The 25,579-nt window shown below is 46.0% G+C and overlaps 1 protein-coding gene across 3 annotated transcripts; it reads left to right on the forward strand.

The window, feature by feature from the left end:
• The first annotated feature begins 5,990 nt into the window (after window positions 1-5,990).
• On the forward strand, window positions 5,991-12,693 carry LOC119374019 (uncharacterized). 3 transcript variants are annotated; one of them, XM_037644082.2, is made up of 3 exons: window positions 5,991-6,254; window positions 7,500-7,556; window positions 10,716-12,693. In XM_037644082.2, exons 2-3 carry the CDS (start codon window positions 7,514-7,516, stop codon window positions 12,458-12,460), a joined length of 1,788 nt encoding a protein of 595 aa, XP_037500010.1. In that variant the 5' UTR covers window positions 5,991-6,254; window positions 7,500-7,513; the 3' UTR covers window positions 12,461-12,693. The 3 variants fall into 3 exon arrangements, with proteins under 3 accessions (XP_037500010.1, XP_037500003.1, XP_049276075.1); XM_037644075.2 differs by having other exon boundaries at window positions 7,513-7,556; XM_049420118.1 differs by lacking the exon at window positions 5,991-6,254 and adding an exon at window positions 10,461-10,545 and having other exon boundaries at window positions 7,503-7,556.
• Window positions 12,694-25,579: the final 12,886 nt, after the last annotated feature.

Consider the following 25,579-nt stretch of genomic DNA (forward strand, 5'->3'; position numbering starts at 1 on the left):
ACACGCTTGTACAACATGGCTGACTTCGTGCCGACCGGTATGCGCTGCAATTTTCATTCCCTTGGCTTGATTTTTTTTTGTTTTGCAGCCAGATGTCATACATCGCATGGTTATGATGAGAACATTGCAAGGCAGAAAGTATTGGCAGTTGAGGCTGACGGACATCTAAGAGCAAGGGCTGACTTCTGGCCTTGTTGGTACGACATATCTGAAGTGTTTAGCGCAGAATTATCAAGAAGGGAGAACACGGTACACAGGCTGCTACAAAGAGCACTTCAAAGGTATTGTGAGCAACTGGGAGGCTCGCAAGGTGAAGTGCTTTACCTCCAGAAGTTGGGAAGGAAGCTAATACATTCTGCACTCACTTAAGAACAAGTCATGTACTATGACTTTTTTAAGCCATCCTGAGCAATTTCCTGTAGATGTGTTTAAACACACATTGATGCTGGTGTATAATAAAGAAATCTAGTTCGAATCCTCAGTGTTTAGAGAATTTTTGGTTACAAGGGACCTTGCTTGCAAGAGATGTTTCCAGGGTCCCTTGAGTGTATCTTGTAATGAGATTTTACTGTGGTACGAGAAAAATCATTCTTTTTTTCTTTAAAAAAATGCGAGCATGACTGAGTGTTTTGGTTATGAAAACTGATTTCTGACCAATAAAACAGCCACTATTTGATTGATCATGCAGAACCGTGCATTCTCTTTTATTCTAGAATGGTCACTGTTAGTTACCAAAGATTCACATTTTGCATGTGGAACCTCTGCTGTTTCATCGTAACTTGATCTTAATGGTTTTTTTTAAAGTGCTCTGCTCTATTCATTGAAAATAAAGATTGCTTCTAAGCAAACTGCGCGTTGAGTCGTGCACCTCAGGACTTACAATAATGTTTCGCATCCATCCATCTATTCTAAGCAAACTATTACTAGCTGCCGTAAAAGTCTGCAGTACAAATGAACAAAAGAAAAAAATATATTAGCTCTCGCTAGTATCAAAATGGGTGTCGGAACATGTGGAGGACTTTGATACCACCCAGGGACAATGAATATGACTCTTCACTGTTTTGCTTAAGTTGTGATAACATGGTACAGATATTTTGGATATTGAAATATGTATGGTCACTTAAGGAAACAATCTACATAGAACAGGGACATATTTGCTGACCTCGAACGGAACAAATACACACATGAATTAAACTGTCCTTGGAATTATCAATAATCTGTGAACATAATGGCTCCTCGATGTTGCCATTACATCATTCGTCTCGTGCATCTGCACCTTGAATGCTTGCAAAAATACAGTGCCCTAGTGCATTGCTGGGCACAGCTTATTGTAAATAATTTAAGCGTTGCCTAACGTTGCAACTTTTGTTTTACAAATAAAACATGTCTGAATGAATGATGATCAGGATATCGACAGGTACCACTAAACGCACATTGTTTACATGTTCTTTCTCTTTTCTAAGCTGTTTCCATTTTATGGCTAGTCAGATACAGCAGTGTTCTCGGCAGGAGTTTAAAAAATATGCTCATGGCTGCAGTAATAATTGGTGCTATATTGGAAGCTTCATCTGAACATATTTTATTGATCCAGTGCCACATTCAAATTACTGTACTTGTGAGAAGATTCGGCTAAATTCTTCTGTGTGTTGGGAAAATGTTTGTTACATGCCTGTGAGCATGGCTGAGAAAGTTTTGTTTTATAATACATCTTTGGAAACTTTGTAGTTGATCAGTAGTGCTTCTGCCATAGTTCCTGTTGCTTTTAGCTGATTTCTACTCTGTCTCTCTTCTTTTTTTTAAACAGCAGTGACAGCACAAGCTGAAATTAGGAGACAGGTCCAGGTGTCTGCTTTTGTCTAGAACTAGACACTCCAGGCACAAGAGTTTTTATTGGCTTTCTGATATTTTAAGCCATCAGGCATCTAGTACAGATAATATTGTCCACAAAGCCCAACATATCAACCGATTATTTCACTGTATTTCAGTATTACTATGTAAACTTTGTTAATAAAAACAAGCCTCTTAAATGTAACATTCATAGCAATGCACACCAGGCCATTTTAAGCCCTTTAAGCATGGCAATATGTGACTGTGCACAAGTTAATATATATTTATAAGGATGTACTAAGTGCTGAGAAACCACACTGGTGGACTTTGTAAATTAGAAAAATTTTGGCACTGCTGCCCAGGTGGTCGAAATTAATCGATACACAACCAATACGGTGACCCTCAGCCTGTGAGTAGCTTTGGGATGATTTGATTTTGAATTTTTTCATTTGGGTTCTCATTATCAAATTAACATCTCTTGAAATGAGTTTTGACAAATAAATATATACAGACCAATTAGGTGCCAACTATCCTGTACAGGTAAAAATGCAATGTCATAAAATTCAGCAATTTTTAATTGCTCATGTCTAAATGGTGTAGCTGATCGTTCTTTATCAGCAGAACTTGTTATCTAAGGTCCTTGCAGTGTGAATACTACTATATTAGCTGTATGAGCACTTGGTGCTCTAGACAGCAATTCTGTGCTCTTGTTTGATGTAATTATTTGATGCCACAGTGATTGTAAACTGGTAAACAATAAAGTTGCATCAGCTCTGTGATGTGTGCTTGTTATGTTTATTCAGCGCATAGAGCATTAGCCAGCATTACCCTGTGCTGCAACCTAACGGCACCCTGATAAACTCAGTGTGCTGGGGACATGTTATTCTCAGACGCTTAATATCAGAGATGCTTTCAGATGACATTTTGTGTGACTTGCACGGGGCTGTAGCACTGATAGAGGATATAACACTTTGCCAGATGTGGAATTTTTCATTTTGATTGCCCATTTGGGCAAGGCACTGATTCATAAATAGTTGCACATTTTAAGGTAAAGCTTTCTCTGTGAACCCCTCCATGTTTTCCTGACCATGGCTGCTGCTTTCTTTCTGGACAGGTCACACTGCTGCTGGCCCAGCTAGCCTCGCTAGTCCCCCAGCAGTGCTCAACTCTATAGTTCGGCACAGCTCCCAGCACAGCCGCTGCATTAGCCTTACAGCTGGGACCAAATGTACTCTTAGGGGGGGGGGGTATCTAGGAGTAGTGCAGCAAAGTAGCATATCACGGACGTTAACGAGCACCGACAGATAGCACTACTATAGTGAAGAAATTGAGCCCATGAAACTGTGGCCTCCAATATTCTCTACATTGACAGGTTGCAAAACTAAAAGGCACCAGTGTAATGAGCAGGCGTGTCGTGCGCATCTGAGCACTGGGTGAAAGACAAAGATGCAAAGGAGTGTCACTGTGTGTAGACACCAACAGGTTGCTTTGGGTGTGCTGCAATTTTTTTTGCTATCCACAAACCTGAAGGAGACGTCCTCACTGTCCTGTTTCCTTCATGTACATAACCACTGAGCTGTCGCTGGTGAACTCTGCATATCAAAGTTAGCTAATAGCTCACTTGATTTGAACTAGAGACAGCTTGTCAAAGCTAGACCAAGAACAGGCAATGCCAAAGGCATATACAGCTTTACAATTTATGTCTGTGAGATGTATACTTTTAAGTTACTCTGTTGATGTAGATGTCAAACAGTGCTTGATCTAGCATGCCTTAGTTGTCTACTGTCTGAATGTGCGCTTGATCTCTGTTATGCACATTCTAGACATGTAGTATAAATCCGTTATATGTTGTGTCCAACATTATCTGACTACAAAATTTTGTTGTCGTTCAATGTCTATTTCTTCTGAAAAAAGTTGTAGCAGTCGTGCATCTCTGCGACCATTTGCAGTCCACACATATTATGATCACCGTCATCCTTCTTAGCCTGTTTTATGTCCACTAGCAGGATGAAAGCCTCTCTCACTAATCTCCAATATACCTTATCTTGTGCGAGCTGATTCCATCTAATGCCTCCGAACTTCTTAATTTCATAACCCCAAGTATATAGGCAATACATCCCGTGATCAGCTGCAGTATTCTGGTGCTGCAGCTGACCGTCAGTTGTCTGTCCTGCACATTATGTAGTTAGCCCAAGTCTGTTTCTTTTGCTTAACATCAATTAGAATATCGGTTACCACTGTTTGTTTTCTGACCCGTTCTGCTGTCTTCTGATCTTTTAATATTACCTTATCATTTTCTATTCCCTTGCACGCTGGGTGGTCCTTAACTTTTTCTCTAGCTTCTTTGTTATCCTCCAAGTTTCAGCCCTGTGTGTTAGCACCGGCAATATGCAATCATATAGTACACTTCACAACAGGGGTGTAGCCGGAAATTTATTTCGGGGGGGGGGGGTGATAACAAGGTGATGATAAACTGTTAAACCTGCGGAGGTCAACCTCCAAAGGTGGTGATAAACAGAGGGGACAAATGGGCAAGCTGGTGATTCATGACCTTGCACAGAAGAAAACAGGCACGATGAAAAAGATGGAGGCAAGCGCAGTGATAAATTTTTTGTTGCTATAGTTGCTATTGCAAAATAGGCTGCAGTTAAAACTCGATCTAACCAAACTGAATATTTTACGAAGCTCCCAATCTAACGAAGAAATTTCCATTCCGCGGATGATACCTATATAATGTTCAATGTTGTCATCAACCCGAATTAACGAAACTAACTTGGCCACCATACCCGATTTAACTAAATCTTTTCTGCAATAAATGACTTAAGAAGTGGTGGTTGCTTTATAATATCAACACAGACGAGTTTTGTTTCAGCATTCACTCTAACTTTATCGCGTTAAAACCGCCCTAGTCAGAGCCCTATAGCTTTACTTTGATGAGGCTGCACGGCGCATCTCTGCACGGAACAATGGACCCGGCAGTCGGTAATGCTTTTGTGTACCAGATGGCTCGAGGGCGGCAGTGATAGATTTCCGTATTTCTTGGTTATGTGACCGATAGCACTGATCCGCATCCTCACAACTTTCTTGCTTGGCCTGCATTGCATTCGTTCGCATCTTTGCGGATCAGTAGCCTGTCATATAGCTCCACGTGATGTGGCCTGCATCGCGTGGACGTGAAGCGTCCCATGCCCGGGTGATGTAGGAGGCTCGATATGCGGGCCGCCTTTGGGTCGCCCTCATGGACTTTTCGCACGCGTGACGTGGGTTTGTGGCAAACACAATGCCGCGGTAGCGTTTGGGGGTCGCCACATTAGAATTGTAGATTTCGAAGAACCGAAAAATTCCTTTCTCGATTTTACGAACTTCTCGATTTAACGAAATAATATGAGCGTGTTCCTTGCTTTGTTAAATCAAGTTTCAGCTGTAGTGCAAATAGATTGAAGTTGCAAAAGAGGCTGTAGATATGTGCTCGAGTCATAGGTGCGCGCAGGGTTGCCCATTAGGGGGGGACAAGGTTTCATCGCAGCTCCCCCTTCCCGGTTGCTCGTGTCCAAAGACAACATGCTTCACAATGGATGGAAAAACGAAAATGAAGCGATTACGTGCTCCTCACAATGGCCTGCCTTTGGTCCATGGCCTTCTGGGAGTAAAGATTGGAAGTAAACAGTTCTAGGAACGCAACATCAGGGGCCTTCGCCAAAAACCTGAGTGGCCATAACCTAAGCCTCCTCTATGCTATAACCCTGCTCATATGCACCCATGGCTAGAGTAACTAACGGTCACGGTGTGACTTATCAGACACGCCGAGTTCTTACGCAACCGTCTATTACTGAATTCAAATTTCCCGCGAAGTGCTGGTCACTGAGCAACGAGAAAAACATTTTCTGTCTTGAAATTTCGACATACCTCCGACAGACAGAGACTGCTCTCACCGGACTGATGGGCGTACGCCGTTGCTACTTTTTGTCTCGTCGATTGCGCTTCAGAGTGTCTTTACACACCGTACGAGGTGCCTGAATTTGGCCGAATGGAGAAAGTATGCCAGTACGCTTCGCGTCTGGTCCACAGAATAAATGTAAGGCTTATTTTGTGGTCAGCCTGCACAATAATGCCTCTGATAATGCGGAGATAGCGAAAGTGGCGAAAGCTTATTTTGTGGTCTGGTGACTCTGGATTGCTGGCAGACTCTGGTCCAGCGCACGAGCGCACTGCCAGTCTGCGATGTCTCAAACCGCTTTTACTTTTACTGCAAATACCAATTGTAAGGGAATGCAGGGTCGCATTAGGTGAATGAGAGTGGTGTTACGGTTTATGACTTGTGCTCATGAAGAAAGGAAAGAACTGCCTTTGAAACGTTTTTCTGAAGGAAGAAATGCTTCTGCCACAATACAGCTGCGGGCTTTAAAGCCGACTGTATTGCATTGAATGTAAGTGCGCTCACATTCCTTTCCGTATGCCCTGAAATAAACAACCAACTAATACTACTCTTCTGAATATATAGAAGGCAAACAGTGCTGTGTTGCATGCTTTCCTTACGATTCTTTGACCGTGCATCCGTAGGAAGCGGACAACGTGCTGAAAACGGCGCGAAAGACGCGTACGCAATGCCGTTTTGATCGCCAGTATATATTTCCCTCTTTTCATTATAAAACACTTAGTTAAACATCACTAGGTGCCATCACTACAGCGCTAAAGGCAGGGCAGTGATAACAAATCGAAGGAAAAAGAACAAAAGGGGATGTGGCGTTGCAAGAGCGCGCACGGCGGCTGCAAGCGACGTTGCTCAATGTTCATTCAAATGATCTGAATGTATTCTATTTTCTTTGCGCCTGATCACTGTGGGAAATGTGGACCCTGACCACGTTGACTTAAAAGTGTTTGAAAGCGAGCTCATTGGTAAGAATCCATCTAAAAAACGGCGCTAATTTGCACACGGACAAGGGAACACACGATGACGGGCGCTGACTGCCGACAAAACTTTTATAACTTATGAAAAGGGAGCGTGGGGGTGGAGGGGGGGGGGGTAGGGGGGGGTGAGTGAAAAGGAAAATAGTAGCAATTGCACGTGGTTCTTGATGATTAAAACAGATGCGTATATCATTTTAAGATTGCTGGAGGAAGCTGAATGCCTTGTTAGAAAGGATGAGTGATGGGGAGGCACTAACACACTTCGAGCTACGTGCATCATAAAGGTTTCGAAAATTTCCCGAGCGCGATTGTCTTTGTACTTGCGCACAACCTTGGTTTCGTGGAGTAGCGGTTGTAGTTCACTGTAGTAGCGGGGAGCGCCCGCTGCTCCATCCTCCTTTTAGTAGTAGCGGTGAGCACCCGCAGCTATCTTTCTTTTCACTCCCCCCCAGAAGTCTTAGTATTGCAGTCTTGCTTGCTTGCTTGCTTGCTTGTTCCTTGCATTTGGCTCAAACCCACAACGCGGGAATGGCCAAGAAGCCGGCGGTTACAGTCAATTGGAACATTGGGTTAAAAAAAAAGAAAATTAGGGAAAGGGAAAAGTGGCGTTTTTCAAGTAAAATAAGGCGATTCTCGTGATATGAGAAAAGGAAATAAATAAATAAATAAGATTTTGTTTTGGGGAAGGATGATGAGAAACAAGAAATTGATAAACAGTGAATTAGCAATGGAGTAGAGAAAGTTGACTGCATGCCCCATTACAGTTCTTACTTGCAGGATGGCTGAAAACCCCTTTGTTGCTTCTCAAGGAACTGGCTCTGGTATGTACGTGGTGCAGCTTGTTCCATAGATATACTTTGATTCAGCCTATGGACCAGCAGTATTACATTCTGAGTGCTCCTTTTTTTCATGGAGTAAGTTTGGCTGGAGTGGTATGCTGATGGAACCATGCTGTGATACCTGCAAGTCATGACAGCTCACTGTGCACTGTACGCTGAAAAATAATTTGTGCTAAATGAAAGGACTGTCAGGAAAAATTGAGTTTGGAACACATATTGATAGATAGCACACTGTGTAAACAGTAGTCTTTAAAATGCCATTTGTGTGAAGGCACTGCTGCAAAAATTGAGCTGCAGATATCACAGTTAAGATGTGATCAAACCATTAAAGGGCCACTAAAGAGAAACATTGCCACAAGTTAGATTGGTAAGGTGGTCATTCAGAACTGTTTTCATTTTATGGCGTGGAAATATCTCAAAATACCAGTAAAAAGATGGCCACACTTCTGGTCTTCATTTTGTGCCTGCCACCATCCGATGATGTTTTTTTTATGTCACAGCTTTCATTGTGTTGTGTATTTTGGCCTTTTCCTTTTTTTAATGAAGAAAATTATTCCCGAAACATGTGAGGCTGCGCCTTTGCATTGTTTACGGCGCAATGTAATCCTTCATTATTGATAAGCACTTACCCGATCCCAAGCAGAACCCACTACGATGTTATGGGAATGTCAGGATACAGTACCTTCTTGTCTTTCATTCTTGCATTCTTTCTGGCCCTTTTGGCACTCACTTAATTGGTGTTTTTGAAGATTGCCTTCCAATATGGTTATATTGATTATTTTCAGTGTCCCATTATAGTTGCTGTGCAGATGCATGCAGCCATTGCAGATGCATGCACACACAATACATTTCATCTTCATAGCAGAGACCCTGGTGTAATTGCACCAGAGAGGTTTACTGAGCTTCTGTTTCCTAGAGTGTCACCCTGCTGCATACATGTGGGATAGTGTTGACGGCTTTGAGCAACAGCATAAGACATTACGATATTCTTGGTTGGTATGTTGTGACGTAGCATATTCAATAACTGGTAAACACTAGGGATCAATAGGCTTTGTCAGCCAACAAATGCTTGAAACATAATAGACACCTAGAATATTTTCTTTCATGGATTCAGCAAAAGCCTTGTTGAAGCCAGCACTTTCAGGTGGTGCAGGCGCAGCCTTGTTGGATATGGCTGATTTCTCTGAACATAAACCGATTAGGAATGTACGTTGCTGTAACTTGAGATTAGAGAATTTTCGTCATTTTTACCTTTGATTGCATACTTGACTGTATTATTTTTAATGCTTTTAGTGTTGTTACTGAAGTTCATAGTTGTTTTATACGGATGATTGTCCACATAAGCTTTGCTTGATTTTCATCATATACTGTTGCTGATGGCAGCCACACACGTTAGCATTTTGCCTCTGCCCTGTGTAAGTGAATAGGAAATGAAGTCAATTTTATTCTGTGCACAATGAATGTTGTTGATGAAAGGTAATTTGGAGGCATGAGAAGTGGATTCATACTGCTCACTTAACATTAAAGGACCCCTGACAGCGAAATTTTTGTTTGTGATTTTTTACTGTAATTTGTAGCTTTGTGTCTGGTAATCCGGAAATTGAATCGTAAATGCTCCCAGGTAACGTATAATTAATGCTAGCATTGTCAATTGTCACAATTTTAACGTCACTTTGAAACACCCCCTTAAAATCATAAGAAACTATCGCCCCACCGCGGGGGAGTGCCTAAGATCACGTGCACTCGAGCTTTGGTGATGTTGAAAATGAAGTTTTCATATTGGGGCCCCGCACGAGGTAAAGATTGAGACAATGTGGGAGCTTCAGTCTGAGCTAAGCCTGTTAAGCATTCACTAGACCGTCGAGAGCGTGTCTCCTCAGGAAAAAAAATAGCATTTCTGGCATAAGCAGCCAGAATCACTTGAGAGCAGCCGACAACAGAGCGGGAGGGGTGGTGAGCAATAGCCCTCCTTGGGTGCCAGTCGTGGTATTGTGTGCGCCCTGCAAATCTTCTGTGACATCAACAATACTCACATTACTCATGGAACATCACACGGGGTCCCTGACCTACTTCAAAGCAGTGGCGATGTCGCAAGGTGCTGCCAACTCCGATGAGCACTCACGCTTATTTTAAAACCAAATGAACATATCTTAAAGGCAATGTTTGCCACTAATAATCGGTCAGAAGTGCCCATGTATACAGGACAATCAAACAAAACAAACATCTCGAGGTTTCAGTTTCGGTGTGAGGGGTCCTTTAAAGAAATTTACTAACATGGGAAAGTTCTTTGTGTACAGCCTGCCACTAAACAAAAATCTTGGCAGATGCTACTTATCATTTGCCCATTGATGCCGCATTCGTTTCTCTTTTTTTTCCATTTTCCTCCACCTGCTAATAGTCTTTTTGTTAGCCTGTAGCATGTATCTGTGTCCTGGCACCTTCGTTGGTCACTCTTCCTGGATTTTTAAAGTACAGTATGCGACTTGAAATATTATGGGTGATAACTAAAGCACTGTGTTGCACTTCTTCATAAGGGGGAAACTTAGGAATCCAAAGTACAATAATTTTCACTTTCTTTATCATAGTAGACTTCTGTAATGAAACTGAGTTTTGGTAATGAGTGAAAAACTTCCAAAGTGATATGGCACATTTTCACCTTAATAGTGTGAAAAGATATTTTTGAATGGTGCCAATTACTGTTGGCATGACTTTGCGCTTGCACAAACCTGACACATGTGGACTCTCTCTGACCAGATGTGGATACCGGGAGGGTCTTGCCTCCTTCTGGCCATTGGCTAAGTCATAGTCAAGCCATACATGAGTCAACCTATTTCTAGTGAGCCTTTAGCAACTCAAGGCAGCTTAACATTAATTCTGGCAGTGCAGGTGTGTGAGTGTGTCCTTTTACACTGTTGACAGTGCAGTTCCAGCTGGCCGGTGCATTGGCTTATTTACCATACATTTACGAGGAGTGTTTACTGGATCTGCCCCTGTACTCCCTTGACCCTGTCGCAAATCATTCTCAGGACTTTGAAGTGTCATCAGACTGCTTTTGTTGACTTTATGTAAATAATGTACAAACTATTCTATTTGCCTAGTTTTCACCTCCTCTTATTCGTGTTCATATTTTATATCTTGCAGGGCATTTCTTGGAATATCCCAGGAGCTTTGACACAATTGAGAGTGCAGACATCAACATGCAATACGTCGGAACCTGTTCAAAGGTCAACTTGACTTGCTTATTCCAGTGTACCTATCAAGTTCTCAAGGCAAACAGTCCTGCCAGTGACCTCCCCGTTGTTGTGGGCCTCAACAAACAGCCCGAGGATGTTGTTACATTCTGTCAGGAAAACGCATACAGCATTGTGTCTGAAATTGGAGCAGCTATTGACAAGTGCCTGCTGCAGGCGCTGGGAAAAGACATTAATGCTGCTGGCCTGTATGGGTTGGCCTTTGTTAGATGTGGAGAATTTGAGGACGCAGCATTTATAACCTTTGTAAAGAACAACCAGCTAGTCATCAAATACCTTATTTCTTTCAAGCAAGGTATGGCTTCAAGCTTTGCTGATGTACTAAATATGAGGTTGCACAAGTTGGGTGTATCAGATTCCTGCCGTCTGGTAGCAGCAACTGTTGACAGAGATTGCTTTCATATGGAGGAGATTGAGGCCTTATTAAGTGCAAAAAAAGACCGCACTAATGCACTTCTTGAGTTTCACTGTGTAATCTACAAGTTAGAATCTGTGCTCGGTCATGCACTACAGAAGTCGATGCTGGACGATCCTCAGGTAGCCATTATAGCCAATCTATGCAACATGCTGAAGAACCTGGCTCTGGCTGATGACCTCAACCTGGGAGATGCAATGTTTCAAGGCCCGGAGTCATCCACGAGCACATTCTTTAACTACAAGACCCTGGTTACACTTCATAATCATTGGCTGGACATTGTGACCAAACTGAACAAAGTTTTAGTGGACTCACTCGTGGAAGATGACCGTCAGGTAATCTCTTTCATTTTGGCCACCCTCAAGTCGACAACTTTCATTGTGAACCTGGCATTTTACATCGAACTTTTCCGAAGTCTACATGAGTGGACAAGCCGTGTGGTGGTGCTGGGCATTCCTGCTTACCAGGTACTCAACGAGTTACAGGGTGCCTCAAGTACGCTTCGGCACCACACTTCCACTGGTGGTGTTCGTGTTGAAGAACTGCTTGAGGAACTGCGGCAAAGCTGCGGGCGCTACCGTGGGGTTGACATTAGTTGCGATCTGGACGAGGCACTGTTCACAGCTACTATGAACAAGGTGTGCAGCCTCATGGCTGAGATTCTAGATGACATTGTGCGCCAGACCAGCCCATCGATTAGCAAGTTTAGCATTTTGGACCCTAAGGTGTGGCCAGTAGACTCGTGCCAGCTAGATGACTTCGGTTTCGACTCGATAAAGGCGTTGGCACGGGAGTATCGCTACTCACTGCTGGACAATGTCGATGTGTTCCAAGAATGGGGATCGTACAAGCGAACCGTGCATAATTCATTTGTGACGCAACTGAGAGACAACTTCGACGCCCTTGCTGTAAGAATGGTGTCCTCCTTCAAAAGCTTGTATCCTGGCATTGTGACACTGCTGAGTGCGGTAACACTGCTGTGTCCTGCATCTAAGGTGCTTCAAAAGTGCACCCAGCTCCTCTTGGAGGGTGAGCAGAGTGAAGAGGTGCGAAACATACAGATCAACGGTCCTCCTGTCGAGTCATGGTCAGCGGCTGCAGCGCTGTCGTTTTTGTTGCAAGAACGTTGTGTTGAACAAACTGCTCAGTTTTCTGACAAAGCTTGTGACATTGTGCTGCCTCTAGAAGCTGTGAGGAGCTTGTTTGTGAACACTGTTTAGTAAGTTTTGTTGACTGCAGCTCTATAGAAACTGGCAGCAGTGCATAATTGATCTCGCTTATTTTTAAGCACCAACTTCACAGCTGAATGAGGGAACATGGCTGATGTTTCCACCAATGTAAATTAAACAATGAAGTGGAGATAATGCCCCAAAGGTGAAGTCAGACCACCACCTCATTGCTCAGTGAATAAAAATGGATGATGCTGTAGTTGAGAATAGGAAGCAAATTCTCATTTTTTCTATGTTTAAGATGGCTAATATCGTCGTTTAAGATGGCTAATATCATACTGGATGCCTGACTTTGTGCTACCTATTGCATTCCGGAATTTTTGGCTATATCTTTCTGGTCTCTTCTATCTTCATTCAAGCCTCTATTTCTATATTGTGCTGTTACATATTGATACTGGACTTTCGACGAAGGGTGAAAGAGGAGAAGGAAGAAGTGGAGTTGGATTCTGGGCTAAGCCTTCCGTGACCATCCATCATCCCGCCTTGTAAAATAAACATCTCTCACCGTAACAGAATTGGTGGAGGTGCTGGGTAACGCATTGGAGCCCCGAGAAAGTACGGCGGAAGACAAACCACTGGAGCTTCGCCGAAGCCGCAGACTCGCAGGACTTCCGCCACTGCCAACCATGATGAACACTGACGGTGACATCCCGCCGCCTCAGCCTAGCACCCCTGGACAACACTACAGAGAGCCACGCCCATTCTCTGGGAAACCTGGAGAGGACGTCGAAGAATGGCTCAAGCACTACCGGCGGGTGAGTCTTTATAACCACTGGGACACTGCCAGCCAGCGGAACAATGTACCACTTTTCCTTGAGGGAACCGCGTTGACGTGGTACGAGAATCATGAGGAGAATTTGACAACGTGGGCAAATTTCGTCGACGAGATCAAGAAGTGCTTTGGCGACCCGACCATGAAAAAGAAGCGGGCCGAGCAGACGCTGAGCCAACGTGCTCAAGTCCCAGGCGAGACGTGTACCATGTACATAGAGGAAGTCCTCAAGTTATGCAAAAGAGTGGGCCCAGTCATGAGTGATGAGGATAAGGTGGGGCATCTCCTCAAGGGAATTGCTGAGGATATCTATCACTACCTCATCGGCAAGGATGACTTGCAGTCGGCGAATGACATCATCCGACACTGCCGGACGTTCGAGGCCCTTAAAGCTCGACGTATTTCGGCAAAGTTCGGTCGACTCCCCAACGTCACCACTGTCGCGAGCATCGACGTGGGCCCTCCGTCCAGTGATCTGGCGTCCACTATACGACAAATAGTACGCGAAGAACTCGATCGACGGGACGCTGCTGCTACTTCGATAGCACATGTCCGCGGTGCTTCCACGCCGTGCGGCCCCCTTCCTGTATCCATCAATGCTGCGGGCTTCGACGACGCAAGGACGCCGGTACAGCCGCGTCGTCATACTCATATTTATGAGCCGCCAAACGACGGCATCAGGAGGTCGCCCACCGACATCAGAGCGTGGCAAGATCATCCCGCTGACAGCCTTCAGCAGCGTGTGGTGCGTGAAGCGCCTGTGTGTTTCCACTGTGGCGTTCGTGGACATATAGCCCGCTTCTGCCCGGAGCGATGTCGGGCGCCTCTACCGCAGTATGAACGACCCCCTGCATCCCCACGTCGCACAAGTACACGTGGTGACTATCGCTGGCCACCGAACGGCTACTACCGAAACGACATCCAACAGAGCTACCGCAGCGATTCGCCTGCTTCTGTGCGGAGTGTGACGCCACCAACCTCCCGCCAGCGTCGATCACCATCACCAGGTCGTCGGCGTCTCACCTCTCCTCCGCCGGGAAACTAGGCGCCGCGGCCGATGGAGGTGAGGTCGCCGGACATTTTTCACTGCACGAAGATATGCCTCCGCCAGTTTCCATGTTACAGAATAAGGTCCGTGTTCTTATAGATGGTGTTCCCACTTCAGCTTTAGTCGACACGGGAGCAACTGTTTCCGTTATGAGCAGCGATTTTAAGACTCGACTCGGTCAGAAAGTGATGTTCTCTTGGGGAACCAACACAACGTTTCGTGCAGTGAGTGGGGAACCATTGCGCCCAGTGGGAGTGTGCATTGCAACTGTTACTTTTGGCGCAAAATTGTTCCAGGCAGAGTTCGCAGTTCTTGGGAATTCTACTCGTGACGTTATCCTGGGCATCGACTTTCTGAAAGAATGCGGAGCCACCGTGGACTGCGCTGCCGGCGAAGTTTTACTGTCTGCTTTTCGTGAGGAGGCCACGCGCGGCCAACAGACAATTGCAGTCGTTGAGGACATAATTCTGCCGGCGCAGTCCATAGTTGGAGTGCCTGTTGACGTTTGTGGTGTCGCAGCGGATAAAATTGATGTTATTGTTGACCCGATCCAGCTGAGCTGTGCAAAGAAGGATGTGTTGGTACCGCGTTGTGTGATTTCTGCGAGCAGTGGAAAATCCGCGCTATGGGTGATCAACTCCTCTTTCGAGCCGGTTGTACTGCCTAGTGGAATGCGGCTGGCTGTGTTTGAAGTAGACCCAAGAAGTAACGTCAACATCGCGGTCATTAGCGACGACAACAACAAAGCATCCCATGTGGCCCGCCCCAGTGATGACATATTTATGGGCATGGTGAACAAGTCGCTATCGCCAGAGAAGAGACAAGCGTTAGTTAGGATTCTCTCCAACCATGCATCCGTCTTTGATTTCGCGCTGAATGGCCACGGAGTTTCTGCACCACCTTCACGCACTCGCCATGTGATTGATACTGGTTCCGCCCATCCCATCCGCCAGAGACCGTACAGGGTATCTCCGTCTGAGCGTAAAATTATTGCTGAGCAGGTGGAAGAAATGTTAGCAAAGAAAGTGATTCAGGAGTCATCTAGCCCCTGGGTGGCGCCTGTTATACTTGTAAAGAAGAAGGATGGTTCCTGGAGATTTTGTGTAGATTACCGGCGGCTGAACTCTGTCACAAAAAAAGACGTATATCCGCTTCCCCGAATTGACGATGTTATCGATTGTCTGCACTCTGCTTCGTATTTTTCTTCTGTAGACCTGAGATCTGGATATTGGCAAATTCCCATGCACTCTGCCGACAAGGAAAAAACAGCGTTTACAACTCCAGACGGTCTATTTGAGTTTAATGTCATGCCATTTGGTTTATGTAATGCTCCTGCCACATTTGAGCGCTTTATGGACACAGTTCTTCGTGGCTTAAAATGGGAAATATGTCTTTGTTATCTTGATGATGTCATAATTTTTGGCCGCACGTTTGAGGAACACAATCGTCGACTTGACGTTGTTCTCACGTGCCTTGAGAAAGCAGCACTTACCTTGAATTCAAAGAAATGCCATTTTGGTGATCGTGAGACTATAGTTCTTGGACATCTCGTAGACAAGCACGGCGTTCGACCTGATCCCCATAAAGTCACCGCAGTCAGCAGCTTCCCTCAACCACGCTCGCTACGAGAACTTCGAAGCTTCTTGGGCCTGTGTTCATATTTCCGGCGTTTTGTTCCTAACTTCGCTGATGTCGCTCAACCCCTTACTCATCTGCTCAACAAAGCCGTGCCTTACCAGTGGACGAAAGAATGCGAGTCATCGTTTTCTCAGCTGAAGTTTCTACTCACTTCCGGGCCTATACTTCGCCATTTTGACGCATCAGCCCCAATTGAGGTGCACAGTAACTCCAGTGGAATTGGTATCGGCGCAGTCTTAATTCAGCGTCACGGAGCTGTCGAACATGTCATTGCCTACGCAAGCCGTTGTTTGAGTAAAGCTGAGCGCAATTACACCGTTACAGAGCAAGAATGCCTGGCGGTCGTCTTTGCCGTGCACAAGTTTCGCCCGTACATCTATGGCCGCCGATTCGCTATCGTCACAGACCACCACTCACTCTGTTGGCTCACTGGTCTCCGTGATCCTTCCGGCCGTCTTGCACGTTGGGCCTTACGTTTGCAAGAATATGACTTTGATGTGTGCTTCAAGAGTGGCCGCCGTCACGCGGACGCTGACTGCCTGTCGCGACTTTCCCTTCCCACGACTGAATGTGACGCCGACAATTTAGACGACTGTCTGGCAGCTCTTGATCCGTCGTTTCCAAATTTGGCCACCTTCCATGCTGAACAATGCAAAGACCATAGTCTGGCTCCTTTTCTCTCATCTGCCACCAATAAGCCGCATCAGTCCCCTTTCGTTATACGGGATGACATTCTTTACAAGCGAAATTTTGCTGCACAGGGGGCCCGCCTACTTTTGGTTGTCCCAAAGGCTTTGCGACCCAACGTGCTGCAAGCTATGCACGACGACCCAACATCCGGACATATGGGATTTGCCAGGACCTATCGCCGCACACTGGAACGTTTTTACTGGCCACGCATGCATCAAGATACAGCTAAATACGTCGCGAGTTGTGAGCATTGCCAACGATACAAACATCCAACTAGTGCGCCGCCGAGACTTCTCCATCCCATACCGCCTCCGTGTTTCCCCTTTGAGGTCATCGGTATTGACTTGATGGGCCCTTTTCCGCGATCGATCACTGGGAACCGCTGGATTATAATCTGTGTTGACCACCTCACTCGTTATGCTGAAACCGCAGCCATCTCTGCCGCAACGGCCGATCACGTTTCGGACTTCATGCTACGCTACATCATCCTCCGGCATGGGTCGCCTCGCGCGATTATCAGTGACCGTGGCCGTCAGTTCATCGCCGACGTCGTAGAAGAGCTCCTCCGCCGGTCTGCTTCCCAGTTTCGTCATGCCACTTCGTACCATCCTCAGACCAACGGACTGACTGAGCTTGCTATGTACGTTGACTCCAAGCACAAGAACTGGGACGCTATTTTACCTTTTATGACTTACGCTTACAACACTGCGCTACATGAGACCACCGGCTTTAGCCCGTTTTACCTTCTCTACGTCCGCCCGCCACGCACTACTCTTGACACCATTCTCCCGTTTTCGGATCAGGAAACGCCACCTCTTGCAGAGACCCTCTGTCACGCAGAGGAAGCAAGGCGCATCGCACGTCTCCGGACTTTCGCATCCCAAGACCGTTCGAAGGCCCGCTACGATAAGCGACATCGACATGTCTCGTACAGTGAAGGAGATATGGTGTGGCTTTGGACTCCATACCGCAAGCGTGGCTTGTATCAAAAGTTTCTGGCCCGCTACACAGGTCCCTTCGTCGTTTTGTCGCGCCTTAGCGACGTTACGTACGTCGTCTCACGGCTCACATCGACCGGCCGTCGCTCCAGAAGAACTGACGCCGTGCATGTCGCCCGTTTGAAGCCATATCACGCACGACACTGATTGACTCGCCCGGTGGGCATCGTCTGCAACGGGGGAACTGATACTGGACTTTCGACGAAGGGTGAAAGAGGAGAAGGAAGAAGTGGAGTTGGATTCTGGGCTAAGCCTTCCGTGACCATCCATCATCCCGCCTTGTAAAATAAACATCTCTCACCGTAACAATATGCCTGTCTAAACCTCGGTCCTGTCGATGTCTTCTATCCTTTTCTTTTTTTTCCACCAATACTCATTTAGCGGTTCTTGCTTATCTTGACTCCTAAACAGTTAATATTTCTGTTTGAATCCCTACACATTTGAAAGGTGTAAAATCTCCAAGTCTTGCCGGGTGATTATCCTGGCATTCCATTTGAATGTAATTTGGGACTTTCATTGCAGCACACACATGCCTCATCTTGTTTTGGCTTGTTGCGAATATTTTCTCCGGTATTCTTTCTTTTCCTCAGGCAGCTAGCTCGCACCTCATATAGCAAAGCCCTGTGCTTTGAGATCTTACAGATTTTTCCTAATTTCTTTTTTGATGTGTTTTTCAATCTGCATGTGGTTGTCTATTTACACATTCAAGTACCTTATACTTGTTCGCCAATTTACTCGACCTCTTCCTCATTCCGTTATGTGTCCACGTTTTTTAGTTTAGTCGGCCATTTTGTCTCCGTTTGCAAAATAGTGGGGGCCGTAGCGCACTTTTTAAGTTGGCTGGACCTTTTCACAGACGGCTCCCTGGGCGCCGCCATAGTCCTCTCTGGGCTGCGCTGAATAGGCGTGACCCCCAAAAAATGCACTACCGAGGCTATGACCTCGGCCTTTGTACTCCCGCGCGCAGCCCAACATGGCGGCGTTTTTTCTCTCCTGTGAAAAGGTGTTACTTTTGTTGGCAATGCAGGGAAGGCTAGAGAGCCGAACAACGCGTGTGCTACCGCTGAAGATTATAGTCCTACAATTGCGTCCCTGTTTTCTGCGTGAGAATAAAAAAACATTACTTTATTTTCTACGGGGCGCTGTTTGAAAAGAGGGTCAACGTGCACCAAGGATATATTTATATTTGTTTTACTTTATGCAGTGTCATTTCGCGTGTTTGCACCTCCGAAAACGTCGCACCTTTTACGTGTACCTCGCAGTCAAAATGGCGTCTGCGTTTTCAGGTGAGCGCTCGTCACCCTCCAGCTTTTCCGACGATTCGCCGAGGGAGGTAATGAAGAATTTCACTGACAAATGGCTGTCTAAGCCAGTGACGGCCGTTCGAATAATCAAATGGCCGTCACAGGAGGCTTGTGAACCAAAACTTAGTTTTGGTTCACAAACCAAAACTAAGTTCGAAACGCGCGCCGAACCGAACTACTTCGCGGAACAGTACATGTGCAGTAGCTCCGCCCCTGTAGCCTTTCCTTCATTGCCACGTTCACCCCTCCACATTTCAGCGAAGGTGCGGGAGCATCACAAATGCTTTTCAAAACGCACTGCAGGAATGTCACGCCTCATTGTAAGTTCCCCTGTGTACAAAGAGAAAGGGAGAAACGAAAGAGAGGAAAGACACTTAGTGGTCAATGGAAAAAAATAGTTTGTGGTCGAGGCGGCTCGTGTGGAAAACCGTAACTATTTTGCAAGCGTACATTAATAGAAACGACTTACTGCAGGCCGAAATTTGACACGCCTATTATAAAGTGCTCGCTGCAGATCCTCGAGTACTAGTACACTCTACCTCGAGTGCATGTTTGGCTGCCATACAGAGCCGTCGCTTTACAACGTTCACCCACAATCATAGGCGTGCGCAGGGTTCCCCTTCGGGTGTGTTTGTGGGGGGGGGGGGGGGGCGAAGGTTCATCGCGGCGTCCCCTCCCCCCCTATTAAGCCAATGTATGGGGCAGACTCTGCGCCCCCCTCTTAGGTGACTAGCGGGGAGGACCCCCCCCTCTGCGCACACCCATGCCCACAACGCTCTACTTGGGTACCGCTTGTCGGATGCGAAACGAAAAAAGAAAAAAAAAGGACGTACCCTTGCCGTAATAATTCATACGCCCATACGCGACGCAGCGTGTTGGCATGGTACTCACAAAAGGGCAAGGGCGCGCGGCCTGAGTGTACCGAAATGTCCAAGCCTGCTGGGAGTCGTCTGCTACCTTTCCAACCGCGGGGCGCTCGACCATTCGCAGTGGCTTTTTTTGTAAAGTGTCAATTCCTTCTTGAAAGCTAATTTTTCTTTGCGCCTCTCTCCCTTCAAAGGAAACCCAGTTCATCTCACCCTGCTCAGCCTCAGTGAAATTAACTTCCTAGACACGACGGTATCTGTTGAAGCAGGAAAATTAAAGACGACGCTTTACAGAAAACCAACAGACAGCCAGTAATACCTAGATTACACTAGTCATCACCCGCGACACTGCAAACAAGGGATATTTGTAGGACAGGCGAGGCGTGTAAGAAGGATCTGTAGCGACGACGGTGACTACGTTCACCATTTAAGCAACCTAAAGGAAACATTAGTTAAAAGAAATTACCCGCAAGATGCTCTAAACAAGGTCTACAACGAAGCATGTCAACTAAAGAAATCATCACTAGCTCAAAGGGCCCCCGTAGCACGGCCCAACCAAGCGCCAGCATTTATAACCAAATACTCAAATGCGCTACCAAATATAAATAATATCGTCCGTAAGTATTACCCAATACTGGCAAGCAACGAGCGCCCTAGAAAAGCGTTTCCCGGAGTACCAAAGGTCGTGTATCGCCGCAATAGGAATTTTTTTAAGGACATGTTAGTGCATGCAAAAGTAAACCATCATTCCACTGCCCACATAACACCTTGTTCTCGTCCGAGATGTAAGACTGGTAAACACCTTCAAGATGGCGTTATAAAGCACCGGAAGTGATTACGTCCATCATATAAAATCTAGTTTTACCCAACGTTTATGGTTTTACCTGCACTAGTTCAAACGTTATCTACATGATCGAATATTGTCAAAAACAGTACACTGGGACAACCTGTTAATGTTAGATTAAACGGGCATCGCGCGGACACGGCGAAGAAGTTACTCAAAGCAGTGGCACAGCATTTTAATGTAGCAGGTCACAACTTCGACGATCTCAAACTTTACATACTTCAGTCAAACTTCCGGTTCCCAAGAGACAGAAAATATACAGTCATTATTCACAAGTTCAATACACTCCATCCAGCAGGTATTAACGTTTCTAAGGGGGCTCTTGAATCCATTCGGTATGGTACATACACAACGAAAGCCATTGAGAGTTAAGCCCTTCTAGGAATTGCGAACATGCTATTGTTAAAATGCCACGTGCTTCCACTGACAATCATTCAGCGAAACGTATACCCCCCCCCCCCCGTTTTTGTTCCTTTTCTTTTTTTTTTCGCCTTCCTTATGACTCACCCAGTTCGTCACGGTTGCCTCTCCCCCCTCCCCCACCCCCACTCTGGCAGTTGCCCTCCCCTGCCTTCCCCTTCTCCCTTGTGGTGGAGAGGGCACGAAGTATATACAAACGACAGCTAAGGAAATCAAGCTTAGAATAACAGAGAGCTGAGCTAGTTGGTAAGTATTCATTCTAAAAAGACAGGGCGTGCAAACGCGGACACAAGAAAGAAGTCAGGACACCACTTCTTTCTTGTGTCCGTGTTTGCGTGTTTGCACGCCCCGTCTTTTTAGAATAAGGAAATCAGTTCCTGCCTTGAAGAAGACAAGTCCACTTGAAACGTCAGCTTGAGCACTCACCCCCTGCTTACGGATTTTTTCATCAGCCTCATTTGTGGTTCTACCATGGGCCCTCAGTGGCAAACGGCCCACTGACGTTTGGTCAAGCTCTAATGCTGATATCGTGACCCGGCGTATGCTGCCAAAAGAAGCCGAGCTGCGTACAGATCCGCCATTTTATTCCAAAGCTGTGCAGTAAAGTCGGTGAAGTCACTCCTCGTTAGAGTGTACTAGAACTGTCGAGTGGCATGGTCGAGTGGCATGAACGCGCCTCGACCACCTCGACGCTAGAGTGACCTAGAATAGGGGGAGTGTCCAAAGCGCCGCGCGAATACATGGGAGGAGCGAGGGCCTTTTGCGGTGAACTTCCGCGCCGCGGCGCTGCCGTGCCGGACCCGTGGGCTTTCTCCGCGGCGGAAGCCGCGTCAAAGCGGCGAGCGTCTGCTACGCGCCTGATATTTTGGCCGCTATTAGCTAAAATTGTAGAAATTTGCGCAATATTTAATACTGCGTCACTGCAACATAATACTGCAGCGACTCATCACACAGAGAACGCGTTTGTGTGTTGTGAAACGGGGTTTTTGTATATATTCTTGCAGCTGGTTTGTCACCGCATTGGTCCACACTTCCGCGGCAGTTTGCGGAACGCATCCTGCGCGCACTTCATCGTGAGAAAAGGCGCTTAGCTTACTTTCGTGTGGAATGATGAACGTAAACTTGCTGCAGGAGATAATAAACTGGAGATAACCAGGAGAACGTAGCACATGCACGTAGTAACTAGCTCGTGCATGCTAGCGCGTTTGCACCCTTCATATCCTATCTTTTATTTCGTGCATTCCATTTGTTTTACAAGGCTGCCTCCGGCACTCTGCTGTTTCAAGCCATTTTATGCGAAGCCGAATGTGTCAGTCGGCGTGGCCGCGGTACCAAAAGTAAAAAATTAGTCGCGTAACCCGCGTCTCGTTCACTTGGTATGCACAAAAATTGACACGGAGGGGCACGAATGTACGTATGCCCAACACGACCGATAGGCCATGGCATCACTAACTTGACATGCTTGCCATTTGCGTAACGACTAACAATAATAATATGGTGTACGGCGCGCAAACCCGCTTTCAGCCAGAAATAATTCTGACGATGTGTGGTCTGACGATTTGTTTCCGTCAGGTTATAAAAAAACGTGGTGGTCACCAATATCGATGTTAACATGTTAGACTTACCCATACATATTGAAGAATTGACCGCGTCGGTAAAATGTATGCGAAAAAATTACATGAAAAAAAAAAAAACATGGTCCCTTATGCATTCGCCGGAGATGACTCGAAAACGAAAGCCATCTTTTTCGTCAGTCGATGCATTGATCCTCCCTCGCCCCTCTCCAAAAGCTTTCTGCACATAACGTGGTTTCAGACTGCCCACAGGATCGACGGCATTGCAAGCTTTCTGCACCTCACCTGCTTTTACATATATATCGCGGGCCGATCACGGAGGCAATGGAAAGCGACCATGTCATGTGATGGCGTCATCATATGACGTCACGTTGAATGACGTTATAGTGACGTCACAAGTTCTGTCGACGTCATCGCGTGATGATTTTGCGCATCACTTGTGTTGGCTACGCGCGACGCCGACGGTCAATTTTTATGTTTGATGAGGCTTCTAAGGATTTAGCGCTTAAAAAAGAGACAAATCAAAGTAAATGAAACGATAACAGTGCATCATCGTGCATGCCTCACTTCACGTTACGAGCGATCGCCCGAAAACAAACGTGATTCTCAGTTCAGAGCAGCTGATTGCACGCGTCTGCGGGACAAAAGAGGCTTGCTTTACCCGTCTGGTCATCTCTTTATATTTATTCAAGAGATGAGCAGACTCGCTATTTAAGTACTCCGGAGCTTAAGCACGAAATTGTGGTGGACGCTATATTGAGGTCATCAGGAAAAAGCGGGAAATTGCGGTCGGGTGCCCTGTTGGCGCGCACTCAACTGCCGCAGAAACAATTGTATTTTATGTAACTACTCGTCCACATCTTTTCATAAAGTCTCTGATACGGGCGAACGCTAACCTCCGAGAACCGTGAAAACATCTCAAGTTGAGAATGAGTTGTTTGAAACTGTTTTCATTTATATATGGTGAAGGCTTGAAGCAATGCACGCATCTCGCGCGAACGTTTCATACTGACTTAGAGCGATCCAATGCAACATGCGATAATATATATATATATATATATATATATATATATTACCGTATTTTCGTTCAGGCAGCTTGTACAGCAAGAATGGGGGCACTTGCAACTTTGTTTCATGATATCTGGATATTTGTAAAGCATTTTCTATACTACGCCTTTTATTCAAAAACATGTGGAATAAGGTTAGTTTACCTGGCATTGCTTTTATTTCAAATGTTTGCGCACGGTGAGCCTTGTTGTACGCTACCTCAGAAACAAAAATAAGCCAACAGCATTGCGGTCGTAGGCCGTCTCTACTCTTTTTATCTTTTTTTTTGTTTCCCTTGCGTCTTTCCGGTGTGCTCCGTACATAATAAAGAGCTTGTGGAGGCTAATTAATTGTCAATTAAAGCGGTATGCATATGGCTAGCAAACCAGTGGCGACTATGAGTAAAAAGCTCGTGAAGTCACTGCGCGCTGAGTGCGCGTGCAATTTACTTTTTTTATTACTCTTAATTCGTGAATGCGTGATGCTATTGCCCGATTACTCGTGCGAATAGGGTTTTTTTTTCGTTCTTTGCTTGTGCGTGTCCATTTTGCGCGTTTTTACACACGCAACAACGTTCACGATCTCTGTGCCCGGAACTAGGCCACGCTGATGCCGCTTGACACATGATTTTTCGCATTCTGTTGTTGCCCCAGCACTAACACAACGCTTAAAGATGGATAAGCTTCATTCCGCACCGCATTACTAAAGTTAAGTAGACTTCAAATGACCTGTGTGGAAACGCAGCGCAAAAAACTACAGCGCGTAGCAGACGCCCCTCGCTTTCCGCGCGCTTCCCGAGCGCGGAAAGCCCACGGGTCCGGCGCAGCAGCGGCGCGGCGCGGGAGTTCACGGCAAAAGGCCCGCGCGGGAGCCGGCGCTTTGGACACTCCTCCTATTCTAGGTCACTCTATCGACGCCTGATGCCTTCCGCGTCGACCGTAGCGGCGGCGCTGCAGTCGCTCGGTACTGAAGGCGCGCGGCGCCGCGCGCAAGAACTGCTGGGCGCGTCGGCGGCACCCGGCTAATCGGTACTATTACTGATTCGGCTTTCGTTGCGTGTCTATCATTATTAAGCGTAGGACTTGTCGTCGTAAGCCATGATGGACGAAACTTCAAAGCTTTTAATGAATGCTTGCATCATAAATGCCTTTGAGAGATACTGCAAATCAGTTCTTGTAGCCGAAGTGACTGCTGGAAGGTACGAAAAATATAAAAATGGAAATGGGCTGATACCGACCGTGAAGATTTACAATCTCGGTGTAATAGAGCCGAACTCATTGCTGGGCTAGTTACGTTACTGTCAATTAACTAGATGCCGAACGACCGCCAGGAGAAAGAGACAGAGGAAACAGAAAGGGCGTGCCTTATTCCGATTTCTTTGTTTTAATGCTTTCTTCTGGTGGTGATTCGGCGTATAGTTTATGCAGAGTAACTGAGCTGCTCTATTTGAATTTAACTGTGCTCAGAAAGCTCTGTGCTGATATCTGCCGAAAGCACGCCGAACATTTACCGCGCGTTGGCGAATCTGTGTGCAAGGTGCGTATCTTTACAAATGCCCTGTGTAAATGTGACTTTTTCGACATTACGAGGGCGCAAATGTATGGGAAATCAATGGTAACTCGACCGGTACAAATAACGGTCGTCCTCAGGGGCGTTGCGTGGATATTGCTATTGGCGCCGGGTGGGGAGGTGAGACTTTACTGCCCGTATTTGTGCGTGTAATTATATATATATATATATGCACATATATATAAAACACAATATCGCAAAGGGTAGAGCACCACCGCCCCTCCTGGCTTGACTTTTGACACTTTACAGATAAAGCAACGAAATTATAATATAATACAAAACATGCATTGTGAAAAACAAGTTTTTGCAATGGCATCGATAGGTCAGGAAAAGTGCGATA

This window comes from Rhipicephalus sanguineus, chromosome 1 (assembly GCF_013339695.2).
Source record: "Rhipicephalus sanguineus isolate Rsan-2018 chromosome 1, BIME_Rsan_1.4, whole genome shotgun sequence".
Lineage (NCBI taxonomy): Eukaryota > Metazoa > Arthropoda > Arachnida > Ixodida > Ixodidae > Rhipicephalus > Rhipicephalus sanguineus.

What these genes read in the sequence shown, in the direction of transcription:
- LOC119374019 (XM_037644075.2), top strand. An exon ending in TTCTCAAGGAACTGGCTCTG is followed by an intron (nt 7,557 to 10,715) that starts GTATGTACGTGG and finishes TATATCTTGCAG; the next exon opens with GGCATTTCTTGGAATATCCC.